Genomic DNA, 20,508 nt, shown 5'->3' with positions numbered 1-20,508 from the left:
CAAAAGAGTGCCTCAACATCGAACTCCATCGTCCAGCCGCGGAGGTCTCGAAAGAGGCGATCCCGCGCTTTCCGGTAGTATACAACATCCCCGCAACCGCAACCTCATCTACAGGGTAAAATGCGAATGGAAATCAACGACAAAAAGTCAGATATTCAAGTGCCTGCCCCCGGCCTGGGTTGAACGCTCGACCTTTAGGCGGCCAAAAAGTTAGGTAAGGACATTATGGACATTCGAGGCGACCTCAAAGTAATTTCTCCTTTGATATCGCCTCGGATGCGATAGATTCTCCTCTAAAATGACTTATGAACCTGCGCCCCTAACCGCTTGCCAGCGCTGTAGAGGCCAGCATCAGCTCTGGTACTTTTTAGATGACACAGGGAGCTTTCCCTCGATCTCGCGGTTTTTTTGATATACGATTCTCGAGGTTTTAGCATGGGGGTTGTTGGATGGTGCCAAAAAGGTGCCCGGCGAGGCTTTACTGGGGCATGGGCGAGGAGCTCGGAAAAGCAGCAAGGCACTAAGGCATCAAAGTATCAACGCGGCATGGCACTAAGGCAGCGAGGCATCACAGCATTAAGGCAGCCATAGCAGGGTTGGAAGATCATTAGAGCTTGGATTAATTCTAGCACCCATTACTCGAACTACTCTTGATGACTTAAACCTAAACTTTTCAAACATTGGTCATGGGGGAATTAGTGAGTCTTCGGGTAATAAATAGAGGTGGCAGCGTTTATTAGAACTCATACATCAGCAGGGGCATATAGTTCCCTCAGAGAACATTCCAACACAAAGTATGTACAGATATGTCACCCAGAATACTGATGATTGTTTTTTGGTTCGTATTTAGTGAAGCTCGAAATTCCTCCTACTATTACTCCGAAAGGCTAGAAGAGGAGGTGGGGATCTACTGTTCATCTTCCGAGGTGTTCTTGCCTCAGGCACCAGGGCCAACCACTCATCCCGTACTACAGATCTCTTTCACTCGAACCTAGCTGATAACTTCTCATTGCGTTGCATCCAGACATAAGTGACTGTATCATTATGGACAACTATCTTCAACTAGCGCCTTGAATCTGCAAGAGGCTCAGACTTGTGACTGAAGACGTGTATCGGAAACATCTAAAGCCTACTGTCAAGCAGCTGGTCGAAGTTCCTTTCGGCCAACTTTCTTTGACCCCATTTGACCTACGAGGGGTGCACTGACGGTGGTCGCAGCGCCCTAAGCAACTTGGCCTCGAGCGACCGCAAGACAGTACGTATGATTCTCACTCCCCGAAAGCGTAGGCTTTATGTTATTCCTGGGGATTGGGTCAAGCATGCGCAAAGCACAGACTGTAAATCGGCCCCGTCCCTATCGAAGAGTAGCTGGTTCCCAAAGCTTATTTTGCCGGAGGTTTGAGCTTTTTTTCAGGGCTCTCACCTAGTCATGTGATTCATCGTCGAGGCTTGTGAATCGAATCTATGCATTAAGGTGTAGCTTCCATTCAAAAGAAATTGAGGATAGGCGGCATGTCCAACCGTTCTTTGTCTCTTCCCCTTAGAGAGCCGTAGTATATTCGCTGTCTATTAGGAGTGGAATCAGGTATATCGCAAGGTCTCAACATGCGCCCAGGAGACAGCCGCTAATGTCCTCACTCAAAACCGCTCTCAATAAACCTGTTCCCTGCCATCCCGCGACCGAATACCTCAGACATACTCGGCTTCACCCTCTCTGTTCTGCTTACGCGGTCTTTTCCCCGCTTGTAAAGAAACATCAAAGAGCAGCAGCGCCTTGGTGATTAGCTGCGGAGGTAGCGGGGAAGTTCTTGTCCGAGTCCGTGACCACTGTCTTGACGCCTTCATCCGCCAGTTGCCGCTGTAAGGTTTCTTGAAAGCTGATTTTGGCATGTGGACGCAACATTTTGCTGAACCAGATCTGTTCCGGTGCTTCTCCGTCCACCCGCATGTTTCCCAAAGCCCTTCCCATCTTCCCCCCCTCCCCCCCCATAAAGTTGTATCGGACTATCTATATTTGAGTAGCGCCAGTTTTCCGAACAAAAGTCACAGAGATTGTTTTTCCAAAACAAGGCATGTGAAGTCCTGTTATCTATATACCCGAGCCGGAGGAGCTTTAGCACAGGGGACGCAATTCCAGGCTCATGCGCGCAATCTCAACGAATCTCGGATTATGTGCAGCTGCGCTGGCGTTGGATAGATTTGGAGAACCATAAATAGTGTGGACGTCAGATTTCAGGTATGTGGCTCGACTCGAGTGATTAGCTCAGACATAGTGACCATCGATCAAAGTTCAGATGAAATATGAGACTGGTAGAATGCGCTGAGGATCGAACCGAAGAAGCAGGTGTCTCGTGATGATTGTATGCGCTGTGACACCGTTAACTCGTCAAATAGCGGTAACACCGATGGAAACTGATGCCTTATAATCAAAGAGGCTTATTTGTACAGATTTCATTGATGTTAAATCTTAGCAATCCATTGAGACGGCCGCATACAGAACAGCATGGCACTGAAGGTCCGTCACATTGTAGGAGCTTCCTTCACAATTAGACCCGCTCCACGTTTCCACCACACAGCCACTACGCCGATCAAGAATGTCAGTGAACATACAGAAAACAGCATTGGAGATCATATCGCAGAACACGTACTTATTCTGAGTCACCTGGAGCGAGGTCTTATCGGACGTGACCGCCATGCAGGTAGAGACATTGCTCCGTGTCACGGCAAAGACATCCACATCGCCGCCGCAGGTATCGTTAGCATACATCTTCACCACGGCAGGGTAGGCGCTGTTCTGAGTTGGAGCGGTAATAACTGAGGCCTCGGTGGTGGAGCTAGATTGGGTGGTTGTTTTTGTTGTTGTCGTCGTTGATCTCGTCGTTGCTGTCGTTGTTTGTGCAGAGGTCGTCGCGTGAGTTGTACTCGACACGGTCGTAGTTGATGTAGATGAGTGATTGCTGTTCGCAACATCTTTATTCTCGGTGTGTGTCTTGTGCTGACTGCCGACCACGCCACCCACCACGGCCGCCACTATTACGACAACCAAGACTACTAGGCCGCTCAGCACCCAGCATCGCCGCGTTCCAAATGTCCGGCGGCTCGCTCTGTGTTCAACCAGCGCCTGCTGCTGCTCTCTCTGGGCCGCCAACTCCGCGTCGACTACGAAAAGTGGTGGTGTCTTCGACTCGGGAGTCGAGATGAAATGACCATGGCTGTGAGATGTGACCTCCGGCTGGCTGTGGGGGTCATCTTCGATATATGCCCGCTCCTATTGGTCACGCGGATTGTAAGAGACTGTCTAGTGCGCAGTATTTCGAATGCAGTGACTTCCAAGAATCAGCAGAGGGCGTACCATAGGAAAAACGAATGCCGTGTGCCGGAGCTGGATTGCAGGTTTTAGGGTAGACGGATGGGGTTTGAGTCAGGCTTTCCGCGGGAAATGGAACAACAAAAAAGAAGGAAGGAAGGAAATATTGAAGGTGGAAGAGAGCTAAAACAGAAGCTGCGCGGGACGAAGCTGTGTACAGTACATTGCGACCTTTATCTAATTTGAGAATTTGAGCAACGATGAAAGTGGAGCAGGCAGTAAGAAAAAGTCAACGAATGGATGACTCGAACAAACCTCGTGGGTGAAGAAGGGTACTGTTCAGCCTACGGAAACGTTCGATGATATGCGCTACGGGATTATTGCCCCAGCTTTCCACCTTCTGGACCAGTGACAGGTGCTGGAGAGAAAGTTAGGAACATTTTGGCCCCCAGTTAATAAAGGCCGGCAGACTAGCCTGGCATACGTAGTGGACCCTAATGTCGCGAGTCGATACCCCAATTTACCTAGATTGATGGCCTAAATAACTCGGTTATGAGTCTATCGCTCGACTAGGTTAAGATACCTCACGGTCGAGACCTATAATTGTGTGATTATTATTGATACCAAGTCATAAGTTACCTAGCCTCCGGGTGGGCTAGGACCCACTCACGCACCTTTTGAGCCAGTCAACTTTGATCCCAGCCCAGACGAAGCTGCGTCCCTTGAAGCCAATGTAGGTTAAGCATCGTAAGATAATGACCAGAATACCCCTGGCTTGTCACAGTTTCACCTTCTCACTATGAGTATTGATGTTTTGTGACTACTTTTGGACTTATCAGCATGTATGTAATTACTAAGCTCTTGTTCCGATACAATTTACTCTAATCATATATCTTGCCCGCAAGGTAGTAAAACTTGCAAGTTGCTCAATTAGCAATTCTATTCCGTACATACTAGTCTTCTCATTGTCAGGAAGGAGAAGAGAAACCAGAATTGAGTGCCCAATTGTTTTACTTCAACGAAATTGAATGTTGAAACTACTTGCCGCCTGTCGTCCCAGTCATAATTCTCTCTGTCTCTCTCATTTCTTATCAATCACCATCATCACTACTGAATGAGACAATCAAGCCCACTATCTACAAAGCTTACCGCCCATACTCCAACGCCAAACTCTGGATCAACCGAATCCCCTCCTTCCGCCAATCATCCCGCTCCACAAAAGTAGTCACATTCGCATCCCAGACGACAATCTCCGGCGCCTCGACACGATAGACAGGCCACTGCACCCCGTCCCGGGTTGCGTTACGACCGCGCCCGTGCCAGGCATTAGGATCAAGACTCGTGACAAAGCTCGCCCACGAGCCGGCCATCAGATAGCTAAGCTCGGCGTAGCTGGCGGGCATCCCCGCAAAGGGACTTGGGTCATAGCCCTCCCCCGCGAGGTTGTTGAATATGAATGCCACGTCGGAGAAATGCTCCACCCCGACCTCCCACGCGAGACCCGCCGGCTTGGTGTTGAAGCGGTAGCAGTAGGCGGGTATCCCGCGGGCGGCCCAGACCTCGCAGGTGCGTCGCCGTGAGGCGATAAAGACCTGGTCGCCGTAGTAGGCGGCTGTCTGCCGGAAGCTGGCACCGTAGGGTTGCGGGAAGGTTATGTTGGTGTCGCCTAGCTCCTCGGTGGAGGGGATGCCGAAGGTAGTTGTGTTGGGGTAGAGGGTAAGGAGGCGGGTTGCGATGGTGTCGTTTAGGGCTAGTTGGTAGCTGGATGTCTCTGGGTCATAGGGTTCTCTGATTTAGCACAAGCCTACCCCCTTTTCTCCAGCTGAGTGTGTGGAAATTACATACCAGTCATCCAGGCCCTCAACTCGAGAGAGGTATTCACTGGCTTCGGACACTGCGTCGTGCCCTCGTCGGTCGTCGTGCCGGCAATGATGGGCACGTGCACGAACGCCCCGGCTTCCAGCTGTTCGCTGGGGTAACGGGCCACAAAATCACCGTCGATGGTCGGTTCCCACCCCGTGTTGTACGTAGTCGTATTGAGGATATTGTTCAGGGTGGCAAAGGGAAGGTCGCGCAGACAGTCCAGCTTGGTGGAGTTCTGGTCGCTTCCGCAGCCAGCGGCTGCGACAATCCCATCAAACCTTCCTTGATATTCAGAGGTCAGGTTCAATGGCCCTTGCGGAATGACAGGGCCGGATTCCATTTACGCCTGGAAAAGCTTGTCGTCTCGTCCGTTAAATGCGCGAAGATGGTAGCCCACGCTCTCCGACCCAGCACTTTGTCCGTAAATAGTGATTTTGTCCGGGTCACCTGCGGGTTTGAGATATCTTGTGTCAGATGATCCGCATACTTCTGTTATTGAACCGTAGACAGACATAGGGAAATATGGAGAAAGGGTAGTAAAGGACAACAGACCTCCAAGTCCCGCGATGTTCTCCCTGATCCAATGCAGCGCCAGCCGCTGGTCCTTGAGGCCGAGATTCAACGCCCCGCTGGCGGCCACCTCGTCGCCGTTCAAGAAGCCAAAGGGTCCCAGACGGTAAGCTAGACTCACTGCGATGATGGGTTCGTTGATGACGGCGGAGTTGTTGACAATGAAGGTTAGGTTATATCGCTTATCGGGAGTACCTCCTTCTTTGAAGCCCCCACCTGCAGGAATGTACGAGGTTAGCATCCAGAAGGACCCCGCTTTCTGTCTGTAAAAAAAAAAATAGCAAAAGAAAAGGAATGAGAGAGAGAAGGATGGGACAAGCCAGGAACTGAAAAAGAAATTGACTCACCATGGATCCATACCAACACTGGCAGACTATCGTTCTGGTAGCCGGAGGGCCGGATCACGTTAAGGTAGAGACAATCCTCGCTCTGGAGATACCCTTTCTGGCCCCCACCGTAGCCAATACACTCCTACAAGCGAGCTTGACTTAGAACAAAACAGCATAACATCAACCAAGGGGAATTGCTCACAAACGCATATTTTGTTGCCGGGCGGGCACCCGTCCACGCGGTGTTCAGGGACTCCGGGTTCGCAAATCGCCGATGTTCCAATGGTGGACGAGCGAAAGGGATTCCCAGAAAAAGGTCTTGCTGATACTCGGGAAGGTATTCACCCCGGTATGTTCCATTCAAGGTTTCTGCAGTCGGGGGATTCGCCTGGACCGCGCCCGACGTGACTTGAGTTGAGTTGCAAAATACTGCATACAAAAGGAAGTAGAAGAGCGACCACATTGCTGCCTGGGAGAATGGTGGGTATATCCGTGCTTGTAGACTTTTGCCAGGTAGTGAATCCGAGTCTGGCGGAAGCGCTACGTGTCATTTATAGGCCAACGAGGCATATCCTACGCTTTACTTTGCCGAGTCCATTCTGTGGAGTGTCCGTAGGGTATCCATCCGTCCATTGCCAAACGTTAAACCATCCAATCTCTTCCCAATCTCTCGCTCAGCATTCGGGGTGCAATAGAACGAGCATGCAAATGGCATGACGAGGGTGTAGTAATTGATGGTACCAGGATTCCGTCCGGGGTCATACGTGGTGCTCAGGGCTCGTTTTGTGGGGTTAAGGGAAGTTGAAGCATGTCCGAGTGGAGAAGTGGGTTTACCCCGCGTGGTATCTGAAAATCGGCAATGTCCGACGTTAGTCTCATATCAAAGAGTATGGTATAATTCAATCTGAGCTAAAAGCACACTAAACTAGTAGTAAGAGCCCCCCTCTCGCTTGTACGTCAGACACTCGGAGTTAAGAGATGCTTTGAGTCTTTGGCCCAGAATCAAGCATGCTTGGGCGGGGATCGTTGAGTTTGCAAGCCGATGTCTTGTTTCTCGGCAGGTTGATGGAAGATTTGGGCAGTAGCTCTAGTCTTCCCGAATTGGGGGTCCTTTGCGAACCATTCTTGATTGATGAGAGGAGGCCCGATCAGGTGGGGACAAATGACGACGAGCCCTCTGTAGCTTATGATACAAATGTTTTCAAGGTCTGTTTATGTCTGTCTACCTTGTGACAACCAGCGCATCCTCCTTGCCTTTTCCTGGCTACCATCACACGAAGAATCACTTAGACCTTTGCGCTGATACGTGCCTTATTCACGAAGAAGGAAAGTGACGCAGTCCACAATGCTGCGCCTCATAGCGGTGGCCTACTTTCTCGCAGTCTCAGCCATTGCGACCAGTCCTCCAACTGGCACGACACTCAATGGAACCTACACTGGGGTGTACTCGACCTCATTCGAGCAAGACGTCTTCCTAGGCATCCCATACTTGCAAGCCCCCGTCGATGACCGACGCTTTCATCCCGCCGATAGTCTCACGAGCAGCTGGAATGGCACGCGCAACGCGACGGCCTACGCTCCTTCCTGCGTAGGATATGCCTCTTCCGACCCCCCCGAGCAAATGTCCGAGGACTGCTTGTACCTCAACATCGTGCGACCCCACAAGAACACGAGCACGGCTACTGTGACCGACCTCCTCCCCGTGGTTATCTACTTCCATGGCGGGGGCTTCTCAGGCGGCAGCGCCCGCGACGGACGCTACAACCTCAGCTCCTTTGTCGCGCGGTCGGTCCAACAAGACCAGCCCGTCATAGCCGTCAGTTTCAACTACCGACTGAGCGCCTGGGGATTTCTTTACAGTAACCAGATCCGCGACACAGGGGCAACCAACGTAGGTCTACGGGACCAGAGGTACGCTCTGCAGTGGGTGCAGGAGAACATCGCCGGGCTCGGGGGCGATCCACAGCGGGTGACCGTCTGGGGCCAGGGCGCGGGGGCCTCCAGCGTGGGTTTCCAGCTCACAGCGTACGCGGGGCGCGACGACGGCTTACTGCGCGGCGCTATCTTGCAGAGCGGGAACCCTGTGCCCGCCCGCGGGCTCAACGGCACGCAGTACTTCCAGCCATTGTACGACGCTCTCACCCAACAGGTGCATCCCTCTCCCGCATTCGCGTTGGAGTATGGCATGGTCCCGGGGAAGGACACATGCTGGGTCAGCCCGGATCGCATGGCCTGTTTGCGGACGGTGCCCTTTGCCGAGATGAATGCTGCCATCAATGCTACGAGCCCGCACGGTTGGTTCCCCGTTATTGATGGGGATATCGTCTCCGAGCAGCCGAGTCGCTCACTCTACACGCGCAAATTCGTGCCCGTGCCGATCATCCTCGGGGCCGTGACAGACGAAGGGACCGCGCAGATGCCTGCTGGAGTAGAGATTGAGACGGACGAGGATTTTGCGGACTTGGTTGCCAGTACGATCACCTTGACTGGCATTCGCGTGCTTGACCATTTCAGTGAAGTTCGAGTTGACTAACGGCGCATACTAGATCCGCAATCGTATGGCGTCGCTCCCGGGATCGCTTTGCCGCAAGTGCTGGTCGACCAGATCACCACCGCCTACGCCAATGTCTCGTCAGTGCCGGCTGTGAAAGCTCGACTGTATCAGGGCGACGCGACGGTGATTGCCAACCGACGTCAGGCGTGCGCCACTTGGTCTCGCAACAATGTGACTACATACTGCTATCGATGGAACGTTGCCCTGGGTGACGGCCAACGCACTGCACAGCACGGCGACGAGCTCCCATTCGTCTTCGACAATAAGCGCGGTACCGGTTACGCGAAGATCCCACTGGACAATGAGTCACTCGTGGAGCTGGCAGTCGAGGTGAGCGGAAGCTGGGTCAGCTTCGTCGCGACCTTAGACCCGAACGCCTGGAAGACGGCTAGCAATAGCAGCATGACTGTACCAGCGACAACCACCAAGGGGGGCATGGGCATCCCAACCTGGCCGCAATACGGGGCTCCACATCAGTACGCACTGGTCTTTCAGGCTAACGGGACGAGTTACGTCGAGGAGGATACCTGGCGAGCAACCCCGATTCGGCTAATCAACGGGCCTCCGTCGGGGATTGCCGTGGCATATCAACGGTAGATGAGGGCAGAGTACAGGGTGGAGTGAATTGAAGTTTGGGAAAGAGTCATTGCAGCAGCCACGGGGTGAAAAGCTATCGGTCTATAGATTGTATCTATGTGTGTAATCTTCATGGATGGACTATTTGGCCTCGTACACCCACTGTATCGTGTCCAAAATGATGATGAACCTGTTTCCAGAGGTGATTCACACCCAGTATGTGTCGAAATATCCAAAAGCCCCACATATCTTGATGTATCTGCTTGCATATCCTTCGCGAGCGATTGGTGTAGACCGCATATCATCGCCGTGCCAAGCGACGCCGGCAGCGCGACTCATATTTAAGCACGGCACTTCTACAACCCGGCCCGCCCGCTCGCAAGGTAGTACTGGAACAAGTAATGATCGGAGCCTTGGCGGTGCATACTTTCAGGGTCCCACAAATTGTGCGGGGGATTTCAGAGTAGATAAATGAAAATGGGAGCGGAGATTCACAATGCGGGGTTTATGGAAGATTGTAAGATGTTTCCTTGGCTGACCGAGATTATTGTCAATCCGAGCCCTAATTTTCCAGGTGGCTGCGTGGGAAGACATCATGGATGTACGGTTCAACAGCACATTAGACCAAATTGAAGGCCACTCATTCCTGGTGCCAGGGCTCAGCATGTCACCGACGAATCGTCATTTCCTGATTCTCATGCACGAGTGCTGATCTTAGCCGGAGGAAAGTGGACGCACTATCCGTGCTGCAGAACACGTATACATGGTCGAAGCTAGCGAGCCTTCATCCCGCTCGGTTGACATCCTATTCACTTTCCAGACCAGCCGAGGACTTATTTTGCGCCGTGTCCGGTATGTATGTCGGACGACGTTACTGAATATGGGAATTGGGATGACTTGCAGTGGCTGGATGCGAGGGAGGGGAGGTGATGGCGCATGGGAGAATGAGGGAGAGGGGCCCAGTCCGAACAGTATGGATGCCAGCCGGAATACACCAGTCATGGGAAGTATAAAGCCTGGATGCGGCTAACACTTAACCCTCCAAATCCAACGTTCCGACCGAGACGCCCTTCTCCAGACAATCAGAACCCAAGCGTCTAGGACATATGAAACTCCAACACCATCTGATTGTGGGTTGGGCTGCCCTAGCCGCCTCCCACGGCGCCTTCGAACATGAAACCCTAGAGGCCGCGATGGCCCGTCATCGCCACACAATCAAAGCGCGACGCAGTCTCGAGTCGTGTGCGGGGGACCTGGAGAATTCAGGCAGCAATCTGCGTCTCCGCGCCCGCCGCGACGAGATCATTGACCATCACCGTCGGCGCAAGCGGTCTACCGTCGAGATACTGAACACCACTCATCTCCACACTGGGCTGCGGATCGACCCATCACGCCCGGGAGAGGTCTTTTCGGACGAGCACCATGTGCTTCTGACCCCTTACGGTGACAACGGACCGTACTACGTGCCCGGCGAGCTCATCCGCGAGGACGCGCGCGAGGACCAACTCGGAGTCCCCATCATCGTGGAGGCGCAATTCATCGACTACGAGAGCTGTCTCCCCGTCTCAGGCATGTTTTGGGATATGTGGAACGCGAACGCGACCGGGGTGTACAGCGGGGTGATCAACGAGGGTAACGGCGACTTCCTAGACCACTCCAACGTGAACGCGACCTGGCTGCGCGCCGTGCAGATGGCGGACCAGGACGGAGTGGCGCGCATCCAGACCATCTTCCCCGGCCACTACACTGGCCGCACCAACCATATCCACATCATCGCCCACACCAACGTGGTTGTGCTGCCAAACGGCACCATCACCGGCGGCAGCGTCAGCCACATCGGCCAGTTCTTCTTCGACCAGGCCCTCATCGACGCCGTCGAGACCACATACCCCTACACCCTCAACCCATATGCGGTGATCGGTAATGCCCTCGATGACACCTTCCACCAGGAGACGGCCTTCTCCGCCTCTGATCCGGTCTTCAACTACGAGTACCTGGGCGATACCCTGCAGGACGGTCTGTACATGTGGGTGCGCATCGGGGTGAATGTGTCTGCGAGCTGGCAGTCTGAGTACAGCTTCACGCATGGTGCCAACGGCGGTAAGTATTCTTGTGGTACAGGGCGGATTGGGGCCAACTACACTACCTCCGACGAGGACTGTGCCGATAATGTCGATGTCGGCGCCCTCCCGGGGGAGACTGCGCCAGGTCCCGCGGTGTATTCGGCTGCGCCTCCTACCGCGTGGGATAACGCCACCGAAACAGCGGAGCAGCAGGCGGATCACGATGCCTTGCAGTCGGCGGTGGCACACGCGGAATCCACTGAGGCGGCCTACTTGGCTAGTATCGCCAGCGAGAGTGCTGCAACAGCCACCGCGCTGTGAGGATGGATTGGGCATGAGATGTTGGTTGAGGTTAGATGGGAGACGCTTGACATTGGGAATGCCTAGATAAGTGTGTATATGCTTTCCTGAGCTCATCGAGTCAATTTGTGCTGTTCTTTCCGCTATTTTTGTCTCTCTGCGGAGTGTATCAAGTCTTGAAATTGTATTCTGAGTTTTATGGCTCACATGTGGTCGTCGAATCCCTTCCGGTGTTTCTGCTGTTGAAAATAAGCCCTATACTCTGTCGCTTTCTCCAGTATGTGCGAAGAGTCTTCCCTTCGCCCTGCTATCTTACGCTTAGCTAGAAAGACCAGTTGAGTTTATGATATATCCTTCATTCCTGACAACCGGGCTCGTCGGCTAGTCTACCAGTCCGCTGCCGAAGTGTGAACGGCCATCAGCCTTAGTATCTTTGTCTTGGTTTCCACGACTTCTGATTGTTCACTAAGGAAGTACCAAGCTCAGATCTCAGCCTGAGTAAGCACTAATAAGATAACTTATTTGGAGCGTTTGTTTCCCTCTAAAGCAGCCGGGCTGTGCAGCGCAGCGCATGGGTTGCCTAACGCGGAATCCACATGGCCACTTAGCCTATTTGAGTAAGCATTGCGATGCCCTACAATAAAAGACTCGTGTCTTCCTCTTCTCTTTGTCCCATTCAACTACTCCTCTTCTTCCTCAACCAAGATCAAATCTTTGATAGTTTCCTCTTTGAGCCTTGGGCTTTGCTTTAAGAGCCGACCATCCCTCTCTTCCTCTACTCTGCATGGCATTCAAAGTAGCCATCGTGGGTGCCGGCCCCGCCGGATGCCTTCTCGCGCGACTACTCCTCAACCAGCCGACGGTTGAAGTGACGGTGTTCGAGGCGGAGCCTTCCATCGACTACCGTGCACAGGGTGGATCCCTGGATCTGCATGAGAATGGCGGGCTCGCCGCCCTAAAGGCCGCGGGCTTGTACGAGGAGTTCCTGAAATACGCGCGCTTCGACGGCGAGGCGCTCCTCGTGTGCGATGAAAAGCTCAAACCATATATCCAACTCAGTCCCACCACCAAGGATCACAGTCGCGGACGGCCAGAGATCGACCGGTCTACCCTCCGGCGCATGCTGGTCGAGTCCCTGCCGCCCGGGACGGTGCAGTGGAAACGTCCACTGCGTCGCGTGGCGGCTGCCGACACAACTGATCCAAAACAAGGCCACATCCTGGAGTTCGCCGACGGGACGACCGCATCCGGTTTTGATCTCATCGTCGGTGCAGACGGCGCGTGGAGCAAAGTGCGCGCAGTGCTCTCCGACACCGTGCCCCAGTACGCCGGCATCGGGGGGTTCGCGCTCCAGATCCCAGACGCGGCTCGCACCGCGCCGGAATGTGTGGCACGTCTCAAGGGCGGGTCGATCTTCGCGTACTCGACCGGCTGCATGCTGGCGGCGCAGCAGCTGGGCGACGGCAGCATTAACATGGGGTTGTGGCGGGCGCGGCCGGAGGGGTGGGAGCAGCAGGTTGACTACGCGCTGAGCGATCCGGGGGCTGTGCGGGCGGCGCAGATCCGCGAGTTTCGTGATTATGCCCCAGAGCTGGTGGATTTCATCGCTCACGCCGGGGTGGACTCGCCTGTGGCATCCCGCTCCTTTTATACCCTGCCCGCCGGCTTCCGCTGGGACCACCGCCCGGGACTGACGCTGGTGGGCGACGCGGCCCACGTCATCTGCCCTTTCACTGGGGAAGGGGTAAACCAGGCCCTCACGGATGTGTTGCAGTTGGCGCAGGCGTTGGGAGCGGTGGTCCGCGCCTCGGACCTGGACTCTGCGCTGGTCAAGTATGAGACGGAGCTGTTTGCCCGCGCGGCTGTGTTTCAGAAGCGGGCGCAGGATGTCGCGCAGATGATGTTCTTCACGGAGGGCTCGCCGGCCACAACCATTGAGCGATACGCCATGCAGAATATGCAGAACTCCATCCCCCGGTGGGCGTACAAGGCGATGTACCCGCTGCTCCTTACGGGGACCTACGGATATTTCTTCTGGCATAAACGGATACATAAGTAGACGCGGGTTTGGTCGCACAGACTTGCTCATGATAGTAGCTGTATATAGCCAATCTTGCCTGTCTTGTCAATGAATTGTCTAATAGGTTAGAAAGAGGTAGAAGAAGCTTTGCAGAGATGCTGCGATATGGGCGACAAACACTTCATGGAACTGACTAGTGAGATTTGATGCCACGTCGTGGTGTTTGCACCAGTGTTACTCAGAGTGCGAGCCCGCTGGTTTTCCCAAGGTCGGGACACTCATGAGACAAAGCCCATGGACCCCACAGTGGCAGTGTGCGGCCGTGAGTTATTCACACTGGGTTCGCTGCTTGCGTGCGCCAATGCGGTCCAAGGAGGACTTTACGAAAGTGATCATTGAAACCACCAATTGCTGTTTCCTCATTCCCTGCACTCAGTGCACATCATCAGATGCCGAACCCGAGCATTAGCAAAAGACCGTGGCGCAGTCAGCCACGAAGAGCAGAACAGCTGCTCAGCCACCGCATCGCATTCGGCTATAGTTACTACTCACTACTAACCAAACAGGTCCAATGGGGTAGAGAATGAGTAGGTAGTGGAGACGTGGTCATGAAGCCAACCAGTGGAGATGCTCGTATAGGTGGGGAGTTTGTCTGGAACGGATAAACAGCTCCGAACACTCTCTCGCTCACTGCGCTTAATCTTCTCGTCGAATTGCTAGCAGAGACACGATACCTAGAAACCTTCCTTTCAGCTTCATAATGTCCCTCGATACCCTTCCAGTCGAATTCCTCGTCATGATAGCCCAATGCATGGACGACGCAGAAGCACTCTCGTGCTTGGTCCGAGCAAATCGCACTCTCCACCACGCCCTCGTCCCGGTCATCTACCGAACCCACAGAGAAGACGCTTTGCGGTACACAGTGCTTCGAGCTCGCGGCAGCCAAGGGCCTTGTTCTCACTCTCCAGCTCATTGGAGCTGACAGATATCCTGTCTCCTTTCTAGTCGCCCGAACAGCTTTGTGACCAGAGCAATTCTTCCTGGTTTTCGGTCTGCTGCAGTGCAACAGCCTGTAGATATTTGATACAGATCTTTCTTGATCAGTATACTTTGCCAGTATTGTTGACAAAGTTATGTATGCATACTGCGTGTCTCGCCGATACGGACTGGTGTTGATTCATTATCTGCTTTCTCCGTATCAGGTAGTCGCCACTCTGCCACCGCTGGGCTTCTAGGCGTACACTATGCTGCCGAATTCTATGAGTCGAATCGAAGGGTATCTCGCAATTTCCTCAAGCCTTTATCCAAGGACAGGACAGTCTTACACCGCCTTTTCCCACCCAGCTCTACCCGCGCCGCAACCTCACAATCATCACCAACCCCTGTCTCTGTTCATCGACCACCGCTCCGTGGGACTTCCTCACCACCTCTACCAACTCCTCATCTCCATTCGCAATCAGCGCCTCGACCAAGGTGGCCCGCCCTGCGTCCTCGAACCCCAGCCTCCGATACAGATTGACCGTCACATCGTTCCCCGCCTTGACGATCAGCCGCACCTGCACCGTTTTGGGCTCCGCCCGGTACTCCCGCAGCCATTCCAGTGCGGCCTGGCACAGCTGCGCGCCCAGCCCGCGGCCCCGGTGGGCTGGGAGGGTGAACAAGCTCAGCATCTGCCAGCGCTCTTCCTCGCTGTCCGGGCGCGGCGCGGGCGGGTTTGCGGCGGCGGGAAGAGCGAACTGGTCAGCTGGGGTGGGGCCGCGCAGGGTGACCTGGGCGATCCACTGCGTTTTGGCGTCGCCATTCGCAGTGCCGTTGGGGCTGGTGGCGGTAGAGGTTGGGGTGGCCGCGCAGATGAACACCTCGCGGTCTGGCACGGTGAGGCGGGCGATCCAGTCGTCTTCTGTGAAGGCAGACTCGATGGCGTGGGTGGAGGAGAAGGAGCCAGGCGAGACTCGGAGGGCTTCCAGGCGGAGGGCGCGATACTGTGCAGCTGATGCACGGATCGTGGCCGCTTCCTTGGGGATGCGGAAGAAGGTATAGACATAGTCCGGGGTGACCATTGCGATAGTTGATGGTGTGTATATTGATTGGAGAGGATGATAGGTAGTCTAGGGATTGGCTGCTTGGGGAGGAGATTGGTGAAGGAAACTTGAATTGGACATGATGCTCAATCTGCATCACTCCCGCGTCTTATCTATCTCAGGGCATTGTGAGTCACATAAGGCATGCTACGACCGAACATATTTCCATAGTACATCTACAATGGCTTGTCTTTTGACATTACGATTTGCGATACACGCGTGGTGAGTCATGAGTGGAGGTGGAGGAGGCTGCAAATCCCGGGGACGCAAATCCCGGGTAAATCCGTCCCCACCGCATACTTCTGAGAGGGAACTAAGCAACAATACACGTGGTCGACAGTAGTCCATGGGAGGATGGATTTATTTAGAGAAAGCCTACACATGAGGTCATATTCATATCCTTTGTCGACGAATTACGTATCAAACTGGTACCAACCACTGTAGGACTATGAGGGATGATCAGAGAAAACAAGTCAAAGAATAATTGAATGTATTTGCCGGCACGACCTAGTAGCACTTACGACCCTGGTCAAATAAAGATCTGTTTAAGCATCTCTGATTATATATACACTAAGAGCAACCCGCATGATCAACCCGCATGATCAACCCGCATGATCAACCCACTCCATCTTCATAAGCCCAACGCAACATCAATGAGCCCATTCGTTATCGAGGGATTTACCTCCAATCTGAAGGGGCTCAGCTGAGGCCTGAATGAAAGCCACCCATCGGGCACGACCATTGTTGGGAGTGATGTTCCTCCATCGGTGCATCGTAGCTCTCTGCACCAGCACATCGCCCGCTTTCAGGGTCCGCGTCTCCCCGGAGTCCAACGTGATCTCCATCTCGCCTTCGAGGAGTACCACCGTGTCTGAAGTCAGGGTGCGGTGCATAGGGCTCTCAGCGCCGGGTTCCATCGTGATCATGCATGTGGCGGTCCCGCCCTCGGGGCAGATCCGACGGCTACCGGGAAAGAACGTGGTGGTGCGGTCTTCGCGATATTGCTCGATATCAGCCTCACTCGAGAGATCCATCGGGAACGAGTGGCTAGAGGAAAGGATCTTGATTTCGCCGATTGGGATGGGTATCGCATGTTGTTCGGTGGAACCTTCGGCAAAAATGGCGGCTCCGTTGGGGTCGTGGGTTGTGATATAGTGAGCCATGTCTTGCTGGCTTGCAGGAGAAGAATTATTGATAACTAGAGAATGAGATTGGGGAACGCTATCAATGTATTTTGGGGTGCAGAGATGCGTCTTTGTGAAGAGTAAGCAGAGGACTAAATACGGGACACAGGGACACTTTGTAGTGTTTAGGAGCCGGCCCATCGGCATTCGGGTCGGACACTCGGGGTCCGACTCCTCCGCGTTCCCCGTGCAGATGATAATGGCCCGCCAATCAACAATCCTTTCTTCTATGTTTCCACCCTGGACTTGGGATAGTTGAGCGAGGAAAAGAAGTGTCGCAATCTGAGCTTTTTATAAATTGCTTCTAGCCGGTACTTCCCGGTCGGGTGGTGACAAGAATACTTCACCCCCCCAGGTTTAGCTCGATTTCCTAGCGCAAGGCAGATAATACTCACTCTGCAGAACCCGGCGAGAAACGAGGATGATAGTAAGGCGTTTCCATCAGAAGTAGCTCCGCAGCGCCGACTATGCGTTTCTTTATGCCCAAGGCTCACCTAATTCAGATTCGTCACTGTTAATTGTTAGCTAGGGTGGCTCGTCAGCAGTAGATCACTCAGGGCTAGTAACATAGTACTCGTCGCCCAATGGCTTGAGCCGTTTGCTGGCAGCTTCGTTGGAAGCTAGGTAGAAAGCATGAAATACTTTCTCGATACAGATCCGCTGCCTTGGCCGCTCTGTATTGGTAAACACCGTCTTCTTTATCTTCGTACCCTAGGAGTCAGGCCTCTGACAGGCTGTCGGGCGCATAAAGCCTTGGTGTAATCGCAAGTTGGCATACTCAGCCCTGCAAGCACGTTGCCAGCAACACTCAGTTCCCTGCAAATATCACAAGTTATCTTGCTCCCCTCACAGTTTCCGACCCGTGTACCCCATACTAAATCATTGGAGCAGCGTGAATTCGCGTCTGAAAGTCTCACTTATAGTGATTAGGGCCTGCCTACACTTGATCACCATCCTGTTGTAAAAGGCCTATTCTTTGCCTCCTGATATTCGGATAGTGACGGGTACGACACTGAATCTTTGCGCTATTGCTAGAAGGTGGTTAGAAAGTGGTAGTTGGTTGGCAGTGTGGTGGGGTCGTGAAAGGGTTTCCTTGACAATTGTCCTACAATTCTCGTGGCCTGGACCCTGTATGAGCAATTTTATCATCTAAAGTACTTTCCACCTACCCATATTTACTATTCCTTTACACACCTACAAGCCCGTAGACCTAGCATGATGTTCCCCGAAACCGCTTTGGCAAAGGTAAAGGACTGGTCACTGCTTCTCCTGGAAAGGTCAAGTGTATAAAGAGTAGTGGCTATTTACTGGCTCGCTGCGAGAGTGCCGACCGTAAATATGACTTCTTTACGATAGGTTCTCCAGCTGAGCAAGGTCATACTAATTGAAGCGAATAGCAAGATGTAATTATCTTGGTACCTATTCAAGGCTTTGATCTGCAGGCGGGCGGATCCGGATATCGAGCCACAGTCTCCCGCCAGTGGTGGGTATCGTCGCTACAGCCCTAATTTGACTCCACGTTCTGACAGCGGATATTTCGCCAATTGCCCACCATGGCGTCGGCAGTAAGACTGCTCCAGACATCCTTGAATACTAGGCGATGTGACCTTCCACAGATGTACTCTGACAACGGAAACCGGCAAGGGCTGCAATTCAAATTATCAGCAGTTGTAGTAAATCTCGTGAAGTGTACTTTAACAATAAGTGTATAAACTTCGGCTGCTGCCAGATGTAAAATGGCACAATTAACTCTAAGATACTCTGTACATCAATCCCAATGCAATTAGGTTGCTGGGTGGCTAAATGGCTATTGTGCTGCGCTGTTATCACTATCGCCATGGAATCTCCAATTCATCTAGCAGGGAACATTTTCTGAGATTTCATTTAAGCATTCAAGTGCCATGACAAACACAGGACTTACCTTGTCGTGGTTTGTGATTGCCCCATGCCAAAACAAAATTGACACCTTTCGCAGACCCCTTGAATCGCAGACTGGATGAACCAAGAATCACACTGCAGGGCTATTTGCTAAATGGCGGACGTATCGATCTCTTTCAAGGTTGTGTACATGGTAAACATATTGTGACCGTAGCCTTTATACGGAGCTTGTCAGTTATATCATCTTGCAGTCAAGCCCCGTCCAACGATAAACACATCTCAGTCAAAGCAACATCACGGAGATCTGCACAGAAAATATGAAGAATCTGATGCTCAATGGGATCCTACAAGAGACCTTCCAGCAAGCTCCTTGTTCAACACTCAACACCCGAACAATACATGAACCCCCTTGTGTCGCTACTAGACCCCACATTTACAACTTCAGGGCAGAAGCCAATAAATTCCTTCAAACACTACAGTGGAACACTTCGTCATCAAGACCAACACAAGACAATTAACGGAAAAAGAAAATGGAAGCAAACAGCAAGGACGCCGTCAGCGGACGCTGGATCGAGACGCTCCGCGCGATCTTCCCAGAGAGCGAGGGCTACACGCTCAACGTGACGATCCACGAGCACCGGGGCTCTGAGAACCACGACGGCGACGACACCGATGACAACAACTTCACAGTCTACGAGCGGCTGGCCGTCTATTGCTCCGCGTACCAGGGCGAGATCTTCAGCACAGTGCTAGAATACATGGATCCTAGCAGCGTCGCGGATTATGCGATTCGCGACCGCGCCAAATTCTTGTTCAAAGAGTGGCCGGCAACCTTACTGCCTATACCTATGTATGGAGGGGTCATCGTCTTGAATGATGTGTTTGTGTATGGGTTTCGGGCTTATTGCATGGAGCCATGGTGTGACTTGGACCTAGTGTGCGACGACCCGCAGCACTTCAAGAAGGAAGAGTTTGCGCGGCTATTTAGGCTGTCCCTGGACTTGGAGCTGGAGGTTGAGGGACTCCGTGTGGACAATGCGCGTCAATTCACGGCGTGGTTGGCGGGGTGGAAGGCCAGCCTGGTTGCGAAGGGCCCGGCCCGGAGTCTCTCGTTCCAGTCTCTGATGCAGGTATCTGGTCAGGCTCCAGAGGTAGGCGAGTCCATTTGCCCTGCACTTGAGGGGATGAGCTTAGGGGAAACACGAATGGGCCCGCATTGGCTGCACACTCCCGGAGGCGTTCTTCCAGAGGTCGATGAATTCAGGTTGCCGGGACTCATGCAACGCCATCTGGAGTGTTCCTTGCAAAGGCACTTGGTGCAGGATATCGAAGACGTATGCCCCGGAGAGGATATCTCGCCTGGATCTCTGTCACCCGGTTTCGAGGGCACTCGAGAGGACTTCCTAGTGGAGTGTCTCGGAGATGCTCCGGAGCCAGCCCTGGACGGTCTTCCAGACTGCATGGAACTGGAGCTGTTCATCGAGGAGGCCACTCGGAACTCGTTGCTACAGTTGCTCGACGAGGAAGACCACGAGGAGTTTGACTAGATATCTGCCTGTCAATAAGGAATGGTATTGCACCTGAGTGAATTGTCTGCACGGGTCACTCCATACCACAGATTGGCTTATCCATTGACATTAGGTTTCAATTGATGTACACCTCACTACAGGGCTGAGTGTTTGCCTGTAATTCTTTTTCTGTATGTACATCACCGACTGCGTGCGCAGTCTATATGAAAACACCTTACATTACTATAACCACACTGACATCACAAGGTCATTCA

General features: G+C 53.1%; 7 protein-coding genes across 7 annotated transcripts; 4 read left to right on the top strand and 3 right to left on the bottom strand.

Annotated features, from left to right (window-relative positions):
- Positions 1-4,452: 4,452 nt before the first annotated feature.
- Positions 4,453-6,532, bottom strand: ASPACDRAFT_50157 (uncharacterized protein; the record flags this gene model as incomplete). Its single annotated transcript, XM_020202321.1, has 7 exons — positions 4,453-5,078; positions 5,153-5,448; positions 5,515-5,617; positions 5,723-5,956; positions 6,088-6,211; positions 6,272-6,457; positions 6,500-6,532. 7 exons carry the CDS (start codon positions 6,530-6,532, stop codon positions 4,453-4,455), a joined length of 1,602 nt encoding a protein of 533 aa, XP_020058938.1.
- Positions 6,533-7,474: 942 nt separating this feature from the next.
- Positions 7,475-9,181, top strand: ASPACDRAFT_4261 (uncharacterized protein; the record flags this gene model as incomplete). Its single annotated transcript, XM_020201123.1, has 3 exons — positions 7,475-8,218; positions 8,270-8,540; positions 8,616-9,181. Coding segments are annotated over 3 exons (1,581 nt in total), but the record flags the coding sequence as incomplete, so codon positions are not given.
- Positions 9,182-10,326: 1,145 nt separating this feature from the next.
- On the top strand, positions 10,327-11,301 carry ASPACDRAFT_7314 (intradiol ring-cleavage dioxygenase; the record flags this gene model as incomplete). The annotated part of the gene is made up of 1 exon (XM_020204079.1): positions 10,327-11,301. A coding segment is annotated over one exon (975 nt), but the record flags the coding sequence as incomplete, so codon positions are not given.
- Positions 11,302-12,346: 1,045 nt separating this feature from the next.
- On the top strand, positions 12,347-13,621 carry ASPACDRAFT_57602 (FAD-dependent oxidoreductase; the record flags this gene model as incomplete). Its single annotated transcript, XM_020203263.1, has 1 exon — positions 12,347-13,621. One exon carries the CDS (start codon positions 12,347-12,349, stop codon positions 13,619-13,621), a length of 1,275 nt encoding a protein of 424 aa, XP_020058935.1.
- Positions 13,622-14,350: 729 nt separating this feature from the next.
- ASPACDRAFT_1878897 (GNAT family N-acetyltransferase) lies at positions 14,351-15,822 on the bottom strand. The gene is made up of 2 exons (XM_020198148.1): positions 15,007-15,822; positions 14,351-14,839 (listed from the first exon to the last, which is right to left on the bottom strand). Exons 1-2 carry the CDS (start codon positions 15,640-15,642, stop codon positions 14,825-14,827), a joined length of 651 nt encoding a protein of 216 aa, XP_020058934.1. The 5' UTR covers positions 15,643-15,822; the 3' UTR covers positions 14,351-14,824.
- A 418-nt stretch (positions 15,823-16,240) lies between these two features.
- Positions 16,241-16,992, bottom strand: ASPACDRAFT_112741 (cupin domain-containing protein). Its single transcript, XM_020195666.1, has one exon. The coding sequence runs from the start codon at positions 16,824-16,826 to the stop codon at positions 16,314-16,316; it is 513 nt and encodes a 170-aa protein (XP_020058933.1). The 5' UTR covers positions 16,827-16,992; the 3' UTR covers positions 16,241-16,313.
- A 2,263-nt stretch (positions 16,993-19,255) lies between these two features.
- Positions 19,256-20,272, top strand: ASPACDRAFT_39900 (uncharacterized protein; the record flags this gene model as incomplete). Its single annotated transcript, XM_020200673.1, has 1 exon — positions 19,256-20,272. One exon carries the CDS (start codon positions 19,256-19,258, stop codon positions 20,270-20,272), a length of 1,017 nt encoding a protein of 338 aa, XP_020058932.1.
- Positions 20,273-20,508: the final 236 nt, after the last annotated feature.

This window comes from Aspergillus aculeatus (genome assembly GCF_001890905.1).
Source record: "Aspergillus aculeatus ATCC 16872 unplaced genomic scaffold ASPACscaffold_3, whole genome shotgun sequence".
Classification (NCBI taxonomy): Eukaryota; Fungi; Ascomycota; class Eurotiomycetes; order Eurotiales; family Aspergillaceae; genus Aspergillus; species Aspergillus aculeatus.
This window is presented reverse-complemented; position numbering and strand designations above follow the sequence as displayed.

What these genes read in the sequence shown, in the direction of transcription:
- ASPACDRAFT_1878897 (XM_020198148.1), bottom strand. Translation starts at nt 15,642, where the DNA reads ATGGTCACCCCGGACTATGTCTATACCTTCTTCCGCATCCCCAAGGAA.
- ASPACDRAFT_112741 (XM_020195666.1), bottom strand. Translation starts at nt 16,826, where the DNA reads ATGGCTCACTATATCACAACCCACGACCCCAACGGAGCCGCCATTTTT.